Below are 20,467 nucleotides of genomic sequence, written 5' to 3' on the forward strand. Positions count from 1 at the left end.
TGAAGTATGTTTTTTATGGCAGAGAACAACCTCTTTTTACGGCTAGATGGCCAAATAATGATCGGCTAACATTAGCTTTAGCCTATGCATAACGATGTCTCACAACTTCCTGCCCATAGTCATGTGACACGTGAACGTCATTACGTGCACATGCACGCACGGGGGCGTTGCGCAATACAGCGCAGGCACAAAATGAGTTAATTGCAATCCTGATACCATCCCGCTATGAAGGACCGCCCTAAAGTCTTTGCATTGGTGTGATGTTATATACAGTATACCCTAACCCAATTTAGATGTAACCAGACATGTCAGTATGCAGGGATCACTTATTATTTATATATATATATAAATAAAATAATAATAAAAATATATATATGATATATGATATAATCTGATATAACCCTTTCATTGTAGTCTATAGGCCAATAGACAGTAACTGTGAAATCACCATTAGAATGTACAGTTCTCAACCTCACCAACCTGAGGTCTCTGTATGATTACATGATGCGAACGCATTTGTTGATTAAATTAGGAGAAGTCCAAATTCCTCAGAATTTTAGTGGACTAAGGATGTCTTAACTAAAGAGGGGCTAACCTATTAAATAGTGCAGTGGTTCTCAAACTTGTTTTTCCATTTCAAGGAACCACTCTCTTGAGCGTGTACAAATGTACCATTAGAGCATGTTACCATTTCGTACACTCTCAAGAGCTTATGGACTTGTAAGGGTCCTTTTGGTTCCACGTGTACACTTTCAGAGTTACAGACATGTAAGGATCCAGTTGAACCCCCCCCCCCCCCCCCCCCACCCCAAGGACACATGAGGGTCCCTGGACCACACTTTTTTTTTTAAGTTCATCTCCTGTTCAACATACGTTTTTTTTAAAGTTCATCTCCTGTTCAACATACTGTAAGTACCGTTGGGACATAGTTGGATGGCACAATGTTTAGTAGCTGACAGTTTTCACCCAAAATATGGAAGCCAGGTTGATGCCTGAATGTCATTGTTATTATTTGCTATACAGTAATTGGTTTGGAGTAAATATTTAACAACATTATTCACCCTCCCAAGAAACGTGCAAACTGTCCGTTTATCAAAATGCATTCAGCAGATAATGCTCAGTTTTATCCAATAGGAGCTCGTTTCTCCACATCGGCCCTTTTCATTGGATAAAAATAGAAAAGAAAAACAGAACTGACATTGAGTCCTGCCCGTCGCGGACGACCAATCGCTGCTTCTCCCTCCTCCTGCTCAGGTAGGAGGCCCCGCCCACTCAGATTTGGATGAGTTTAAAGGATGGCAAGCTCTGATTGGCTGGTGAGAAGCTCCAGAACAGGAAGAGTCGGATGACGCTGGTGAAAATACCCGGTGTGTTTGGAACCTGGAACGTGCACACACACACACACACACACACACACACACACACACACACACACACACACACACACACACACACACACACACACACACACACACACACACACACACACACACACACACACACACACACACACACACACACACACACACACACACACACACACGATAAGTAATCTTCCGTGGCCAAGTATACCAGGTGTGAGTCAAGCTAAACTAAAACTGGTGGATACTTCATCACAAAACTAAAAGGTGGATAAGAAATCTGCCAATGTGTTAGGTTAGCTACTTTTAACAGTGAATATTTTTTAATGCTATGATGTTTTGTTGAGTTTGTATTACAATATTTAATTTATTATAATATAAATGTATAAAAGAACACTCAAACTAATTCAGTGATTTTAGTTGAGTTTATTAAAATATTTCATTTATTATATTATAAAAATGTATAAAAAACACACAAACCAATTCAAACTAAACTGAAAATATGTCAATAATAATGTGTCAAATAATGTGTGTGTGTGTGTGTGTGTGTGTGTGTGTGTGTGTGTGTGTGTGTGTGTGTGTGTGTGTGTGTGTGTGTGTGTGTGTGTGTGTCCCACCATGATGTAGTAATCGTTGAGTTGGTGTCCGTACAGGACCCAGGAGGTGGAGGTGAGGAACGTAGCGACCGTCAGAGGGAAGGACAGACACTCCAGGTTTCTGCTGCGAATTATCCCCACCTGAAAACACACTTAAAGGATCAACACATACACACGCAATTATCAATTAACGATAATTAAAGCTGTGATGCAGAACGTATTCACACAAATAAAATGCTTGTTGTTTTCCTGTGGAGAATGTCTAAAGAGTGCAAACTGACAGGGGAAAGTGGAATGACTAAATAATCAAATGGCAGGTGTGGGGAATTTGTGTGGGGAGCTGCCACCTCGTCATATTGTAGTTTAGACAGAGCCGAACCGAAATAAATGTGGCTCTAAAAAAAATATATATATATATATATATATTAATATTTTTTCGATTTTCGATTATGAAATATTAAAATCGAATATTGATTAATCGAACGAATATTCGAAAATCGATTATTCGGTGACATCCCTAGTACGTACAGTAGGCACATCAACAATAAAAATAAGCCTGCATGCCAACATGCACGGTACAAGAGCAAAACATTATTCAGAGAAGCGAAGCAACGTTTCGGTCACAAGAGATAACCCTCTTCAGGCATTACTAAAATAACAGGGCAATGTGCAGTAGGTGCAACAAAGCATTGCCAGCCCAGGAATTGATGGTGTAGATATCAACCACTGGAACTGGTTTATCTTGATTGGTGCCAGAGTGTTTGTTTACCGCAGAGAATTATGTTGATTCCATTTGTTCCCTCTCAGAGATAACTATGTAATGTAGGTGGAACAAAGCAGTGTCAGGAATTTACAGTGCAGACGTTAAGGACGTCCACAATTACAACACCAGAGGCAGCGCCACAGATTAGTTCAACCCAGAGTCAACTCAAAGGGTCAAACTCGTTCTTCTGCTATACCACCAAAATGTGCGCCTTACTAGAGATGGACCGATTGCAAAATTCTTGGCCGATACCGATCCTCCGGTTTTAAGAAGGTCTGACCTGCCAAAACCGATTTTTCCGATACCAATTTCTTTAGCTAAGAACTAGAAAATAGGGTTGCTCAAATACCCTTTTTTCAGGCCAAGTAGGCCTACAAGACATACTTCAATTTGAGTACCAATAAGCTAGAAGAACACTAATGCCAAAGCAATCACAAATCAAGTACAATATCCAAAAACACAGACAATATCCAGTCTAATATGGCCGTCTGATTTTTTTTTCTCTCCTTCTTTTTGGAGACGACATTGACACAGGATTATGGAATATATCCTTACATTGCAGTAATCAGCACCATCTGTATTCTGTAGGCTGCCACTAAGTAGACTGGCTGCTACTTGCTAATCTTTACTTTAGTCACAGGACCAGAGCATCATGCTGTGCAGTGCCATAGACACAATTGGCATAAAAACGGTTTTATGTCAGTGACCTGCCGATCACCGATTCGGCTGGTTTGATATAATACCTGCCGATTTTTTATATTGGCCGATACCGATGTCCATCCCTACGCCTTACCGAAGGCCTTAAAGGAGTGTGGTTCCCTAGCATCCTTTAAAATCGCCCTGAAAAGCCACTTACAGGCGGCAGCCATTCGCAACTGGCAATAACAAACCTAGCCCAGCCTTACCCTCCCCTGATCCTCCATCCATATTTGTTTTTGCACTGTTTTTCTTTCTCTTTTTTTTATTTTATTTTCTCCTGATATATCTACTGCATAGTACTGTGCTATCCGTCTGTCATTCAATGTTAAATGAGATACTTCAATGGTTTCCTGTGTAAATAAGCCAAGTGCTTGTGTAGGATCTCCTTTTAGTTGACTTTGTACCAGTGAACTGTACCGCCATGAAACTGTACCTTTTTCTATGCAAACTTCTAATAAAGTCTTCAATCAATCAATCAGTCAAGATATCTTAGGACAACCAGCAATTGTAGGCAGATAAATCAAGAACTAACATCAACAATTACATAATTTCATCACGTCCATAACTTGAGTCACATCCCAGTGGGGGAAAAAGCATATTTTTCCTTCTCAAACTCTAATGCCTCATTCACATACAGAAAAGCCAAGCTAATGGTTTGCTTGGTAATTCAATGTATTCTCTATGCAAACCAGCTTTTAAAATTTCCAAGCTGGAAAAAAAGCTTGGAAATTTTAAAAGCTGGTTTGCATAGAGAATACATTGAATTACCAAGCAAACCATTAGCTTGGCTTCTCTCAGTGTGAATGCAGCATTAGGTTTGAGAATGGAACCACCATAATTATCATATATTAGCACCAATCAAGATAAACCAGTTCCAGTGGTTGTCCTAAGATATCTGTATTCTGCACCATCACTTCCTGGCACTGCGTTGTTGCACCTACTGCACATTACAAGGGCAGATATAACAATTAACTTACATATAGAGAGAAATGACTGACATAACAATATAAAATATGTAAAGTGGAAACAGCCGATCTACAAGCTGACAACGTGCTGCGATACGCTGATACCATTTATATTGTTTACCGTTGAAAATGTATGAACTTTCATGAAGATCATGACGATAACGCAAAATAATTAGGATTGTTTTATCTGACATAATAACGACCAGACGACTGTGTACTAGTTGTGACAGGCCCGCTGCATGTGATGAGACATCAAACACAGACAGAGGACAACAAAAGAGCGTCGCCAAGGAGACAGAAGACACAAACAGACCCCGAACAACAGGAAGAGACGGAGCGGAGGAAGAAAGACAGGAAACATTAAGGAGAATCACACCGATGGGGGGTGGAGAGAGGAGGAGAGAAACAGGATGAGATATGAACAGAGAGACAGATGTACTGTACACATACACTGGTAGAAAGCTGTGTGCTGCACAGAAGAACATTTTGTACGGTACATAAATAGACAGACAGGTGGACGGACAGAGAGCAGTCGGGTAGAAACCTCTTATCTCAACCGTTTTTTGTTGTTGTAAATGAATGCCCTACTACACAATAGTAGCAAACGTGGCAGATCTAAAACCTCAAAATCTTCCATTTTTATTATTATTTAAATACATCAAATGGCAGATCTTGAGGCTTTAGAGCTGCTGTTTGCCATCTCTTCATTTTCTTGATAGCGTGCCATATCAACATTAAGTTTAATTATGACACCACATTAAATATTCAATATTACAACTGATTGTGACTGTCCATAGGCTATACTTTTTTTCTTTAGAAATATTTTCTTTCACAGGATGTAATGATCATTAGAGGCCACCTATCATCCAGGTACCCACCTGCCACCCCAGTCAGAGTTGGGAGATTGCATGAATATAGAATTATGTGCAGGATGTAATTTGTATACAGATGTGAGGGGAAATATAAAAAAAAAATAATAATAAAAAAAAAACGTATGTTACTATGTAATGTACAAAGCAACAACTACCCCAAAATGGGTTCCCAGGACTGAGAGGTATAGTTACGTATTCATGGGTTTCAAGGGGAGCACACACCGGCTGCGGGTGGCTGCGCAGCGTAGCATCGCAGTATTGACATGTGTTAAGTGCCGCGTGTAAGCACCAACTTGTGGGGAAAACATTTTTCATCGCGTGGCAGCGCCGAGAAATAGAACAGCGGTGTGTCGGAGCGGCGGGCGAGGAGGCAGACCCACGCCTGCCGTCCACGGCTGGTGTGTTCCCCTTCATGTCTAGTCCTACACGGCCATGTTGAGGACCAACACAGGTGTTTCAATTTGTCTGACTGACATAGAACAATCAGACACCTGTGTTGGTCCTCAAGATGGCCGGTGTAGGACTACAGCTGAAACCCACGAATAGGGGTAAATGTATTCGACATAATGAGGTTTCCACCCGATATCAACAATGTGTACATTTTTATGATATTCATGACCCAAATCTGTGTGTGTGTGTGTGTGTGTGTGTGTGTGTGTGTGTGTGCTGTACCAGGTCGGTGAGAGGGGACATGTACATGCTGACGGTCACCAGGCTGCAGGTCAGTCCCAGCTGGTCCAGACGAGACTCTCCCGGAGGCAGGAGCACCACGAAGTACAACCAGCCGGCCGACAGCACCGCTGAGGCACACAGCGTCTGGGAGTACACACGCCTCTGTGACACACAAACACACACACACACACACACACACACACACACACACACACACACACACACACACACACACACACACACACACACACACACACACACACACACACACACACACAGTGAGTACACATACACCAGATAGAACACATCTCTGCAACACACACATGTAAACAGCAAATGCAGCAAGAATTCATAATAGCCAGTCAAAAGCCGGTTTTCCACAGGCCCAACTCCACACCACTCCACACACCACACCGCCCACTTGTGTCAGGTTTTCCACTACAAGGAACTGGGTAGAGTGGTGTGAAAGTGGTACTTAACGTGGTACTATAACGGCTCCACTCTTGAGGTGGTCCGGCCTGGGCTAAGTGAGGCCAAATCAGTGACGTATACACGCTGCTGATACTGATTGGTCAGAGACAGTCTCACGGCAGAGCTGTGTCTTTCAACACAACAACTTGAGACAGATTTTAGTATGCAGTCACGGCTGCAAATCAAATATAAAAGCAAAGCCTGTTTGTTTTATATATCTGAGGCAGAATTGTGTTCCCCAGCCCTGCAGTTGAGATGCCACGAAGCACCAAGAACATTAACCAACACAAACAGTGGACATAGGCTATATCGTTGCGAGTCGCAATTATCAACGGCAAATGCGTCGGCAATACGTTATTTTATATAGATGAGATGTCAGTGAGATGTCTCCTGTTTGTATTTGTAACTGCATGTGTTGAATGGGGGAACGAATCTACGTAGCCTACATCTACTGTACTGTTGCTGCGCTAGCATAGCCTCTACATTAGCTTACTTCTTTGTGTAGTTTGGCCAATAAAGTTATTATTTGACCATGAACATCCCGACGTTAGTCGTCGCTATAGTTGTAAAGACTTGATGAAGACCTGTGTGAGTGTGTGGCATCTAAAACATTGTCCACCACATCTCCGTGTTGAATGGGGAAAGGAATCTACAGTAGCCTATGTACTGTACTGTAGCTTAGCATGTATGCTAGCGCAACTAGCCTCTACTCTTCTTTGTGTAGTTTGGCCAATAAAGTTATTATTTGACTATGTTCACCCCGACGTTAGTCGTCGCTATAGTTGTAAAGACTCGATGAAGACCTGTGTGAGTGTGTGGCATAAAACATTGTCCACCACATCTCTAAAAATAATTAGTGCAAGTTAGCATCTCCGTTGTGTTTACAGACTGAGAAGATCCGAGTATCCGTATGTTGAAAGGGGCGTCGATTTCTTTCGGGAGCGGAGGGGAGGAGGGGGAGAGGGGAGGAGGAGAGAGGGGGGGGGGGGTTCTGTAGTGGAAAACCTACATAAAAAATGTGGTGCGGTGCGGTGTCGTGTCGTGTTGTGTAGTGTCGGGCTAAAAAGTGGTATGGAAAACCGGCTATAGTCCCTCATTCGCATAAATAGCAGGTATTTATTATCTATGCCAGACGCTCTCAAACTATAGGTCGCAAGTCGCAACCCAAAGTGGGGAGCGGGAAGGTGCCTTTGGGGTCGCGTATTGGCAACCAAAGAGAAAGAGTTTTATCAAGAAACGGTAAAAAAAAAAGAAAGTGCGGTCGTCGCCACCAACCACAGAGTTAAAGTGACCAACATGAAGAGGACGGCCACTTGACTACCCACTCCGCCTCCAATAAGTCAACACCGAAGCATTAGCACAAGACACACACGGCAGAAGAATTATGTTCAATGTGAGCGCCGCGGGAGGCTTAAAAGAGCCATTGTGGGTGTTTTTGTTACAAGAGCGAGTTAAATACAATACATCGAGTCCATAGGTGATGGGGTCGCCAAAAAGGTTTGCTACTAAGATGGGGTTGTGAGATCAAAAAGTTTGAGAACCCCTGATCTATGCATTTCACAGATCTACATTGTGTCATTGACTACAGACTCTTTTATTGCAGCAAGGATCCAGTCCCAAGCCCTACTGTTTGGTCTTAATTTAGGAATGTATCAGTATCACAACTTTTTCCAAGGTTTTAATGAAAGAAAATAATCATGGTTATATATAATTACAATCTAGTTTTGCCAATTATTTGGGGGAAGGGATGGGACGATATGAAAATGACGCAATTATTGTGGTAAGAATTATTGTGTCAAGAATTATTGTGATTAACGATATTATCGTCATAATAAAATGATGCTTGAAAAATAGTCCCGGGTTCGCTGTGGGCGTGTTCTTCTCTTCTGTGTCATCAGTGCCCATACCTTAGGTGGGGTTGGTGAAAGGGTACTGAATTTGCATCTCAACAAAAGCCAATTCATCCTAGTGTATGACGGAGAGGACAATTTCACCATAGATTAAAATCTCTGATTCTCAGCGATGCAATTATTGTGACCGGTTTTGCATCGCGATAAACGATAATAGCGATTATCGTCCACAGCCACTGACTGTTGTGACCTCGTGTTTTCTGTGGTATCGGCGGTAGGTGTTACGGGTGGTGTTGTGACCTTATGCTTGCTGTAGTAGAGGTAGGATGTGTTACGGGTGGTGCTGTGACCTTGTGTTTGCTGTAGTAGAGGTAGGAGGTGTTATGGGTGGTGTTGTGACCTTGTGTTTGCTGTAGTAGAGGTAGGAGGTGTTACGGGTGGTGCTGTGACCTTGTGTTTGCTGTAGTAGAGGTAGGAGGTGTTATGGGTGGTGTTGTGACCTTGTGTTTGCTGTAGTAGAGGTAGGAGGTGATGTACAGGAACTGCAGCAAGGCTCCAATGGTGTTCACCAGGACCAGGGTGCTGTCTCTCTTCAGCATCCCATAATACAACCAGCCCAGGTTACTGCGGAGATCAGAGGACTGTTAGAACATTCAAACAGGCACACCATGTGACTAGAGGTCTTCTCTGGGCCACTCGAACTGAAAAACACAGTGCCTGCAGTGATGGCTGTCCAGGGGTGCCGTGAGATAATTTGATAATATTTGGAATTTATTTCGATATTGGAAATATAGTATCATTTTAAACTTTAAGTACAAAGTTATTTTCAGTCAGTTCTAACCAAAATGGCTATTATCTCAACGTTTTCCTCGCAAACAAAATCGCTAAAATATGCCATAACTATAAGGTGCTGGGAGGGAAATTTATGAATATAATGTAGGGGTGCCTCGGATGAAAGAAATATTTATAGGGGTGCCCCGAGCCAAAAATGGTTTAGGAAACCCTGTACTACCCCATACCTGAATGTGATCGGGTCCATGGTTTATAAATACAATGTACAATTGAGTAATTTAGCAGACGTTCTTTGTCCAGAGCGTGTTGCAATAAGCAAGGTAAACACAGGGAAACCAAGAACCTAGCATCAGTCTACAACAGGGGTCTTCAACGTTTTCAGGCCAAGGACCCCTTAACTGAGAGAGATGAAGCAGGGACCCCCACAACCTTTCATAGATTCCATATAGTTTCATTGTTTGACACCACAATCATCATTGTGTATTTTGGATTCATGTCAATTTGTGTTTCCAAATATTTAACCACTTGAGCTGTCATTACCTAATAAACTTGACCTTTTACTCTGTACTTAGTCTGCTCTGCTCTTTTTCTTCACTACACCAAACCTCTTTGCCAAAAATAGCCAATCTACGTTGTTAATATAAAAAGGTTTGGAAGATTTGAAGGACCCCATGTAGTAACTCTGAGGACCACATAGGGGTCCCGGACCCCCTGTTGAAGACCCCTGGTCTACACAATATATCATCAAAATAATAATCTGTACATTGACAGTATAGAATCAATAGAATACTGGGTAAACAACTAAACTAGTCTAAATAACATGCCATCTAAATGACAACCTTTAACATTTGCATAGGTCTGCATGGCTGCAAGGCTGTTGAGTGGTTATGTGCAACACATTAACCATTTAAACCCTCTTTACTAGTGAAATGGACCTGAGTTGCAACTGTACTTCTGCATGCTTTTTTTTCTTTCAAACTACACCAAATCTCTTTGGCAGAAATAGTCGCTTTTCAGGTCAGCTATTTATGGCAACCACTTGAACCCCAGCATCCCTATTAGGGGATGCTAGGGTTCAAGTGGTTAAGTACTTGTGTGACGATTAGGCTGACCTAGGATCAGACATCAGCGCAAAAAAAGGGGTAAAAAGGCTGAGCTGGCTGAATATTTGAGGAGATTAAACTGTTAAGAAATGGGTCCTTTTCAAAACAAATGTGCATAACAGTTAACTATGAGGCAAAAGGTTTTCTTTGTGAATGCCATTCCATTTGAAGAGCCATAATGTGCCTACTTGATAAGATACAGGAATGCAAAACTGACAGCTGCTGCCAGACTGGAATAGCCTATCACTCTCCACTACTGGTAAAACAGCATTCTTTGAGCGGTGCTCCTACTGTAGAAGGAGCCAAGCTTCAACATTGGCAAAATTGTCAAATATTAAGAGGCAGAAATTGTGAAAATAGCCGATGCTCACATCTGGCTTTATCCAAAGTTTGTTATACGCCCAGGGTCACATTGGCCAAGCTTCGTGGGACCCTTAATGAAATTAATGAATAAATAGCACACGCTCACTTCACACTAGATGTGATTTTTCCCCCTACATTTAGAGTAGCCAATTATTTTACCTTTTTTTCTCCCCAATTGTATGCCAATCAATTGTCCCCAGTTGAAATATGATTGTTTTTGGGGGTCGCGGCCTGAAAAGGTTGAGAACCACTGCTGTATCCTACAGACTCACCTGCCAGTGAGGAGGCCCCACCGGGAGGACTACTCCTCCGGCCCAAGTAACACTCCCTGCTGGGTGTGCTGACAGGTGCCGCCCCAGCCCTGTAGGAGTATATGCAGTGACCGATATCACCCTCCCTGGCCGGCTTCCCTCTCCTGGCCTCCCCTAACAATTGCCCTGAACAAAGGCCAATTGTGTTCGCATAGACGCCCGACGGATGCAGCACAGTGGATTTGAACCCACAACCTCCTTGAGGGCGGACAGGGGTGAGCAAATGCTGTTTTGCACCCTAGCCAAAACTGCATTTTTAACAGCATTAAATGTTGGGTTTTGCCATGTCCATAAAATACCCAACCTGTCTCGGACCTCACCTGGGTTGGTTTTGGAATACAGAATCTGTATCATCTCGGATCTAATCAGATTTCTAAATGAATTTCTTTTTACTTTAGGGTGTGTCATTTTGAACCTGTGAAGACCTCTAACTGTGACATTCAGCTGATGTGACAGAGAGCATGCATGCATGCACAAACTGTATAAGCCGCTTTCCCCACTTGCTCTGAACGTGGTTAACAGTGTACAGAATGTTTGTTTGGCCGTCTCTCAATCTGTGATACAGCTAGGCCTGTCACAATTATTGCATAATCGTCTAATCGTTTCCATGTTGAAAAATGTTCATATATTTCAAAGAAATAGTGGAAATAGCAGATCTACAAGTAGATCGGCTATTTCCACTATCAATGTTCTTTTTAAAGTTATTTCATTGTATGTTTAGATATGTGTCATATCTGCCATGTGTAACTTTAAAGTCTAGAGGCAAAACAGAAATGTAATTGTCAATGACAAAAACACAATTAAATCGTTGATTGCAATTATTTGAGTGACAATTAATCGTCATGTAAAATGTCATAATCGTGACAGCCCTATGCAGCGTGAAAGGAGTCCACCACACCAAAAAAAGGCGCTCTGTTTCCTAAACTATTAGCACAATATATGTAGACTTATGATGCTTACAGTAAGTATATTCATGCTACACATGTTCTGGGCTTCTGTCTATTCTATGACACACAGCCAGATGACATGTCTTCTATTCATGCTAGTTTGACCCATTCAAACCGATAACAAACGGGAAAGCATCTGTGTCATTTTAGATGTTTGCATTGGCTATTAAAAAATAGCAGATGTACAAGCTTGTAGCTTGTAGATCTGCTATTTTTAAACTTTTTTTTTTTAATCTTGAAAGTCAGAGAAATAACTGATTTCGAAGAATCGTCCTCAGGTCTTAAAGGGTTAAGCAATAGATCTTCTATTGCTAGTTTGACCCATTATAAAACTCTTTAACCTAACAAAAATCACACCTAGTGTGAAGTGAGCAGTGCCATTTATGTGTAAATTTCATCAAGCGTCCCGCATGCCAATCACAGCGCGTCCTGTGAAGCTTCAAGCTTGGCCAATGGGACCCTGGGCGTACAACAAACTTTGAGCCGTTTGTGCCAAGATGTAGGCCGTATCTAGGCCAGATGTAGGCCACGCTTCACATTTGTGGGGGCCCGGACCGGAACCAAACAAAGCCAGATGTTCGAGCTTAGCTCCTTCCAGGAGCAGTGCTCAAAAAAAAGTTTAGTTTGGTTTCATTAATGTCCCCCCTCTCAACCTAGTCTGATTTATGCAACTCTGCATTCACATCTGAAGTGGGAATGAAAGCATCAGGGTTTTTCCTTTTTTTTATGTGTGATGTTTTTTCATTGTTGGCATAACTAAGATATTTGCTGAAAAACATGTTTTTACATGCATAGATCATCAACAATACACACACACTTACTTGAGGCAGGTGGTGAGGAATGGCAGGAACTGGACATTGTCAGCACTCTTTGTCGCTCTCATCTTCTTTAGGTCCGTCCTGACACACACACACACACACACACACACACACACACACACACACACACACACACACACACACACACACACACACACACACACACACACACACACACACACACACACACACACACACACACACACACACACACACACACACACACACGTATTACTATTTTGTCTAAGTAAGCAAGCCACATCCTCTACAGGAGTGTGTGTGCATGCCAGTGTGTGGCACGTGCGTGTCCATCCATGCATTCCAGTGCACAGAAACTGCAGCTGGCAAAAGAATGAACAGGGGAAGTACATCACCACCAACACCTCTAAAAATGTCCATTGATTTATCATCATTATCATCCTCTCATCTCCGTTGAGTTGGACAGCGCGACGCAAAACACAGGGACTTTCTGGACAATCAAATTATACTATGTCTTACGACGGTGTCATGTGCCATAGATTTTGGTTTAAGACTCTGGCCACCATCAACCAAATGTATCATCACCATTGATCATTTTGAAATGGAAGCTTTCTCTTATGTGGACTACTTGTCTTTAACTCTTTCACAGCCCCCTTATTTCTGGCTCTAAGTCTCTACTGCCGGATTTTTCACTCATTTTGGGGGACGATTACGCATCGTCTGTAGAGTGTATTGCACACCACACCCATATGACTGGAAAGGCCTGCTCGCGCTCTTTCCGATACATCAAACTAGAAAATCTGTATCTTGTTCTATAGTCTAGTAAATGGCAACTTTATAAAGCATGGTTTTGGCATGAAAACAGCCTTTTTGAGGAGACATTCTGAGATAAACGACTTTTTAGTATAATAAATAGAATATCTATTCTTTCTACTGTGAATATACCAACTTCCATATACCTATGGAAAGATCAATTCGCCCTCTTTACAAATCCACCAAGTAGTAAGTTGCTATCATTTTCTATTGTTTAGAAATAGGGCTGTTTGTAGGCGATGTAATCACCAAAACAGCTCTCTGAATACATGTTTTCGAAAGGATGCTATCAAACATAACTCTTTTCAGCCTTCTATTTTTGGCTTCAATGATGCATCAGGCAGTATGTTTTCAAACAAATGGGTAAACAAATACGTGTTTTACAGACTTTTCAAGTATAAAGGCACATTTCAGCTCAATCCCTCAAGTTATGTGGACAATAGACCTAGCAGTGGATGCAGGCACGCCTGTCATCCACACGGCGGCGCTGTCTATCTCAGAATGCAGTCTGATGCATGTCTTGAGTTTACAGCAATAAACACACGAGCACGCAACGTGCACGAGCGTGCACACACATCGAAAACAGTTTACGTTGTGTCACTGTCTCTCTCTCTCTCTCTCTCTCTCTCTCCCCCCCCCCCTCTGCAACGTGCAACAACATGCATGTGCACGCGAACATGGGCATGCGCACGCACACGTGCACTCTTACTCTTACTTACTCTTACTGTTTTCTTTTTTGTTTTTCTTTACATATCTACTGCATAGTACTGTGTTCTATTTGTCTGTCATTCAATGTTATATGAGATATATGGTTTACTATGGAAATAAGCCTAGTATTTTCATGGATCTCCTTTTAGTAGACCTTGTACCAGTGAACTGTACCATCATGAAACTGTACCTTTTCCTATGCAAACTTCTAATAAAGTCTTCAATCAATCAATCAATCAATCAATCAATCTCTCTCTCTCCAACTTTCTCTCTTGTATCACGGCTGTATTTGTCTGTCATTCAATGTTATATGAGATAGGCCTACTTCAATGGTTTCCAGTGGAAATAAGCTTAGTCTTTTCATGGATCTCCTTTTAGTAGACCTTGTACCAGTGAACTGTACCGTCATGAAACTGTACCTTTTCCTATGCAAACTTCTAATAAAGTCTTCAATCAATCAATCAAAGGTTTATTCTAATAAAGTTGGGTCTAGCGGAAAAAAAAGAGAGAGAGAGAGAGAGAGAGAGAGAGAGAGAGAGAGAGTGGTCGAGAGACATAGAGACACGGGGAGTGAAAGATTGCTTACTGAGAGAGAGAGAGGGAAATTAGAGCAAGAGAGAGAGAGAGGTGTAGCAGAGCAAGTGGTCGAGAGACATAGAGACACGGGGAGTGAAAGACCGCTTACTGAGAAAGAGAGAGAGGGAAATTAGAGCAAGAGAGAGAGAGAGGTGTGGCAGAGCGAGTGGTCGAGAGACATAGAGAGTCTGCTACACTCTCTCTCTCGTCCTGGGCCCTGGAATGACTAAAATCACCATGGTTACCATTGTGTGGCCAATCAGCTTGTTACCTTGTGTTACCATGGTGATTTGGTACATGACCGTCCTCCCCAGGCCTGGGATTGCTGGATGTACGGCATTCACGGCAAGGAGCAGCCATGTGTTTGGGGGGGGGGGGGGGTTTAGTTTAGTGCTTTAGTATACTACTGAGGACTACTTCTACAGCCGTTACAAAAAGTTTTACTGGATCGTCATGGTTCTTACTTTTACTACTGTCTGTTACTACTACAAACTATGGATGGACTATACAAAAGGTAAATATAATTATGATGTGTTTTTCTGTGATCTGAGACAGTTTGTTGTGTTTGGGCTGGTGATTTGAGACTTTACTGTGACGATCACCTCAAACAATGTCAGCTGTTGGGGAAGCTGGATGTACGGCATTCACGGCAAGGAGCAGCCATGTGTTTTGGGGGGGGGGGGGGGGGGGGGTTTAGTTTAGTGCTTTAGTATACTACTGAGGACTACTTCTACAGCCGTTACAAAAAGTTTTACTGGATCGTCATGGTTCTTACTTTTACTACTGTCTGTTACTACTACAAACTATGGATGGACTATACAAAAGGTAAATATAATTATGATGTGTTTTTCTGTGATCTGAGACAGTTTGTTGTGTTTGGGCTGGTGATTTGAGACTTTACTGTGACGATCACCTCAAACAATGTCAGCTGTTGGGGAAGCTGGATGTACGGCATTCACGGCAAGGAGCAGCCATGTGTTTGGGGGGGGGGGGGGTTTAGTTTAGTGCTTTAGTATACTACTGAGGACTACTTCTACAGCCGTTACAAAAAGTTTTACTGGATCGTCATGGTTCTTACTTTTACTACTGTCTGTTACTACTACAAACTATGGGGACTATACAAAAGGTAAATATAATTATGATGTGTTTTTCTGTGATCTGAGACAGTTTGTTGTGTTTGGGCTGGTGATTTGAGACTTTACTGTGATGAACACCTCAAACAATGTCAGCTGTTGGGGAAGGCTTTGAAGTTGAAAAAAAAAGATACTAGCTCTTTCTCTTTTTTCCTCTCCTCAAACACACACACACACACACACACACACACACACACACACACACACACACACACACACACACACACACACACACACACACACACACACACACACACACACACACACACACACACACACACACACACACACACACACACACACACACACACACAGTGTCTCTCAGTGTCTCTCTCTCTCTCTCTCTCTCTCTCTTTTTATCAATCAGCCATCTCAATTGCTCTCACTCGGCTAGAATGCCAAGACGGTTCCCACATCTCTTGTGTCTGGTGATTGTTGTGGTAATGTGATGTGATTTTCTCTGATCTGAGACAGCTGGTTTGTGTTTGGGCTGGTGATTTGAGGCTTTCCTTTGATGTGGTTCACTCCAAACAATGTCAGACGTTGGGGAAGGTTTTGAAGTTTAAAAAAAAAAAAAAAAAAAAAGTGCGTATATGTGCGTTCAGGCTGCGCCGCTCTTGCGCAATAGTGCGTATATGTGCGTGCAGGCTGTGAAATTAAGGGTGTCACGATTATGACATCTTACATGGCGATCAATTGTCGCTGAAATAAATGCGATTAACGATGTAATTGCTTTTCTGCCGTTGAACATTTCTGTTTTAGGCTTCGCAAACTTTATGCTTCAAAAAATGAATAATGTGAATAACCAAGATATAGATAGATAGCTCAAAATGCATCACATGATGTTTTGAAGTTGTAGATCTGCTATTCCCACTATCCTTTAACGTTTTTGAAAATGACTGCAAATATCTCAAATAACTAGAAATACTGTTCCTACGAAACAGTGTGGGCTCTCATGAAACACCATGTATGGGCATAAAGATCTACCCTTTGGCTGCACCTCATTGGCTAAGGGCCCTACCTTCGTATTGTCGAGGAGAACTTGACTGATAGATAAATAATGAAGATAACATACGTGTGCGCGATTATGTAATAATTGTGACAAGCCAGCAGCAATATGTCTCACCTGCACAACATTTGCACAAAGGCCTATGTTCTATATCCTGTCCTGTATTATACTGTATTATTATAGGCTGCTACACCTTAGGTATACAGCTAGGCGCAACTCCTCTTAAAAAGGAAGGGTGGCCGAATGGTCCAGGCGCATACTACATAGGCATTGATGCCTGACGGCGTCGCTGGTTCGATTCCCGATCCGGACGACCTTTGCCGCGTGTCACTCCCCGTCTCTCCCCCCATTTCTTGTCAGCCTACTGTCCTATCCAATAAAGGGTTAAAAGCCCAAGAAAACTAATCTTAAAAAAGGAAGGGTAAAAGTGTAGTGGCACATACAGTAGCTCTCATGTTCTGAAAGTACTATAGAGTGTTTGTTCAGTAACAGGACTCTCCCTGTCTCTATTATTGTCTCTAGCTATTTAGTAAGCAGGGAAAAAAAACTTTTTCAGTTTGGGATACCAACTTAATCCAATCAGGAGAGAGGACCACTAACAAACTGAAGCTGATACATGGCTACTCTCTCCTCCTGATGAGCTGAAACTTGGCCATTCACTAGAACATGTATTTTCTGTTTAATAAAGAGCTTGAGAGACAGTCAGGGAGACATCTGTTACTGAACAAACACAGTATATAGCAATTATATCACAGAATATGATGCCTTAAGTAACCTTTTAACAACAAAATTGTTTTAACTAAAACATATTACTTAATTTAAACCTATTGTTGCTGTCTGGCAGAAACCTCCATATTTTAACTGTTGTTTTGCCCCAGAAATGAATGCTTCTTCATCATAGAGCATCACACAAAAGTAGCGAACACACAGCAGATCTACATGCTCACAATGTGTCTCGATGTGACAGCGATTTGCAATTTTCACAACGTTATATTATTTTTAGACTAGATTTTTTAGGAATTCTTACATACATACATTCTTATGCCCTTCCATCAGGTTTTTCAGAAAACATTAAAGGCGTTTTAAAAATCGGCCTCAGGTCTAAGTGGGTGAAATGATAATCCAAAAGGAACGGTTTTGGACATACAAGGTTTCCACCCGAGTCCCGACAGCAATGTTATGCTATATGCATATCGTCTCTGTCGGGTGGAAACCTCATATGTTCAAAACTGTTATTTTTCAGAATTCGATTTCAAAAATAGCAAAAGTCACAGATCTACAAGCACAAAATGTGTTGCGTCTCGCTGCGTTTCGAGCTTGCTACTTTTGATACCTGTATTGAGGCTTTAGACTCATGTAGGGAGAACAAGTAGGGCATTAGTTTACGAAAACACAAACTGTTAAAATATGGAACTAAGAGGTTTGTGCCGGAAAGCAACACTATGTATGATATTTTTCATTCCACTCATAATATGAGAATGATTATTTTGTCCAGTTTCTGTCCTCAACGTGCCACAGATGAAGATGCATAGTGAGTAGCCTGCTGAGTCAGGCTTTATTCCACCACAGACCACATTGGTTCTCAGCGTGGGGTCCAGGGACCCCCAGGTGTCCTTGAGGGGGTTCCAAGCTAAAAGATGGATAGTTCGTCTTCACCGTGATTACATGCAAGTAATAATGGTGATTGAGTCAGATTGACCATCAATCATTCATCAAATAAAGACTAGAGAAGGTACCAGAATGTCCAATTTGATCAGAGCTTCACTAAAATTGCATAAAACAGACAGACATGTTATCTCTATAACTAAAGTAGTCTACATGAGACCATATCTAACAATAATCCAGTCAGAATTTATATTATATAATCTATATATAGGCCATCTATCTCTACATAGAGAGGCTATCTATTCTATATCTCTATTTATCTATAGGCTATATTGGCTATTTGTAGCTATCTCTATCCATCCATCCATCCATCCATATCTCTCTCTCACACATAGGAATTATAAAGAATCACTGTAGATTGGGCTTGTGTTCTAAGAGATTGAGTTAATTCTATCAGACTGGTTCATTCTATCAGATTTATGATTATTTTATCAGATGTGTGGTCCATTCGACAGAGTTGGCTACTTGGCTCTATCAGATTGTCTTTATTCACACAGATCAGGCTTATATTGTACACGCCTCGGTGTTTGGAGCCTCACGTCTGACACAAACCATGCACTGAACACAAACAAACAAAGCTTCATTTCACTCTCCAGACCACAACAGCATCACACCCGATCAGCTTGTAGATCAGTGGTTGCGACACCCTGGTACGACCGTTTAAAAAAAGGTGTTTACTTTTTGTTCACAACTTACAGTCCCGTGGAGAACATCCCGACGGTGAACACGATGCACGCCCATGATAACAGCTGCAGCAGCTCCATGGAACAACACGGAGCTGTGTTAAATGACTGTCTGTTATTGTTGAAATATGAAGAACTATGATGAGAAATAAAAAAGCAGAGAGGCTCCGCCGTTCGTGTTATTTCCGTGTTTGTAATCAGTGGCCTGGGGCTCCGCGGCTCCCATTGGCCGAGCGGGCGGGTGGGCGGGGGTGGCGTGCGCCAATGGAGAAACGCCGAGACGTCTAGCGGGGCATGATTGACAGGTCCAAATAGCCAATGAGCGGAGTGTGCGTTTTGTGGAGGAGGGGTTTAGCTATACTATTACTTTTTATTTTGACGGTGAAACACAATAGAGAAATGTACTGCCATAAATGGTAATGCATTATTGCATTGTATTGATGAATAGACCGTTTGTCAGCCTTCTGATTGGTCCCTGAGACTCCCTGACTGGCCAACCAGAAAAAAACATTCACTTTTTGCTATCGGGGGTGGAGTTTGTGCAGTGGAGAATGTTAAATGTGGCTTTCAAAACTGTCCGCAGTGCGCGACACGGCGATCGCCCGGTACGGCCGCGATCTCGGCCGTGATCTCGCTCATCATAATGAATAAGCTTCAACAAACTAGTTCACATGGACCATATCAATGGTCTAAGAGTCACGATTGGGTACATATCTATCTATAAATGCGACAAATCTCTGTCTGTCTGTCTGTCTGTTTGTTTGTTTGTAATCCGCGTATCTCGAGAACCGTTCGTCCCACCGGCTTCAGATTCGGCACGCGCGTTCCCCGCCGCCGCGCGGAGTGCAGTGCCGGGCCTCGACCCGACCCGACTCGCGGTTTTCCGAAACCGGCGCGAAACGTTCGGAATCTCCTTATGCGGAGCTGATTGTTGACATCAGGCTGTTCCGGAGGAAATCGGCGCAAGCGCTGAGTCATTGTGACATCACTTCATAAAAGGCTCTGACATCACGTACGCCACATGAGTCAACACAAAATCTCTGTGAATGTGTATGTATGTATGTAATCCGCGTATCTCGAGAACCCTTCTTCCCACCGGCACGCGCGTTCTCCAGATATAATCTCCTTATGCGGAGCTGATTGTTAACATCAGGCTGTTCCTGAGGAAATCGGCACAATCGCTGACTCATTGTGACATCACTTCATAAAAGGCTCTGACATCACGTACGCCAGGAGTCAACAAAAAATCTCTGTGAATGTGTATGTATGTATGTGAATCTCGAGAACCGTTCTTCCCACCGGCACGCGCGTTCTCCAG

At 42.3% G+C, this 20,467-nt stretch overlaps 1 protein-coding gene across 1 annotated transcript; it reads right to left on the minus strand.

Moving 5' to 3' along the window:
- Positions 1-787: 787 nt before the first annotated feature.
- slc50a1 (solute carrier family 50 member 1) lies at positions 788-19,322 on the minus strand. The gene is made up of 6 exons (XM_080738265.1): positions 19,163-19,322; positions 12,587-12,664; positions 8,750-8,873; positions 5,929-6,090; positions 1,979-2,098; positions 788-1,380 (listed from the first exon to the last, which is right to left on the minus strand). Exons 1-6 carry the CDS (start codon positions 19,228-19,230, stop codon positions 1,273-1,275), a joined length of 660 nt encoding a protein of 219 aa, XP_080594391.1. The 5' UTR covers positions 19,231-19,322; the 3' UTR covers positions 788-1,272.
- Positions 19,323-20,467: the final 1,145 nt, after the last annotated feature.

This window comes from Nannobrachium achirus (genome assembly GCF_963921795.1).
Source record: "Nannobrachium achirus genome assembly, chromosome: 2".
NCBI classification, from domain to species: domain Eukaryota; kingdom Metazoa; phylum Chordata; class Actinopteri; order Myctophiformes; family Myctophidae; genus Nannobrachium; species Nannobrachium achirus.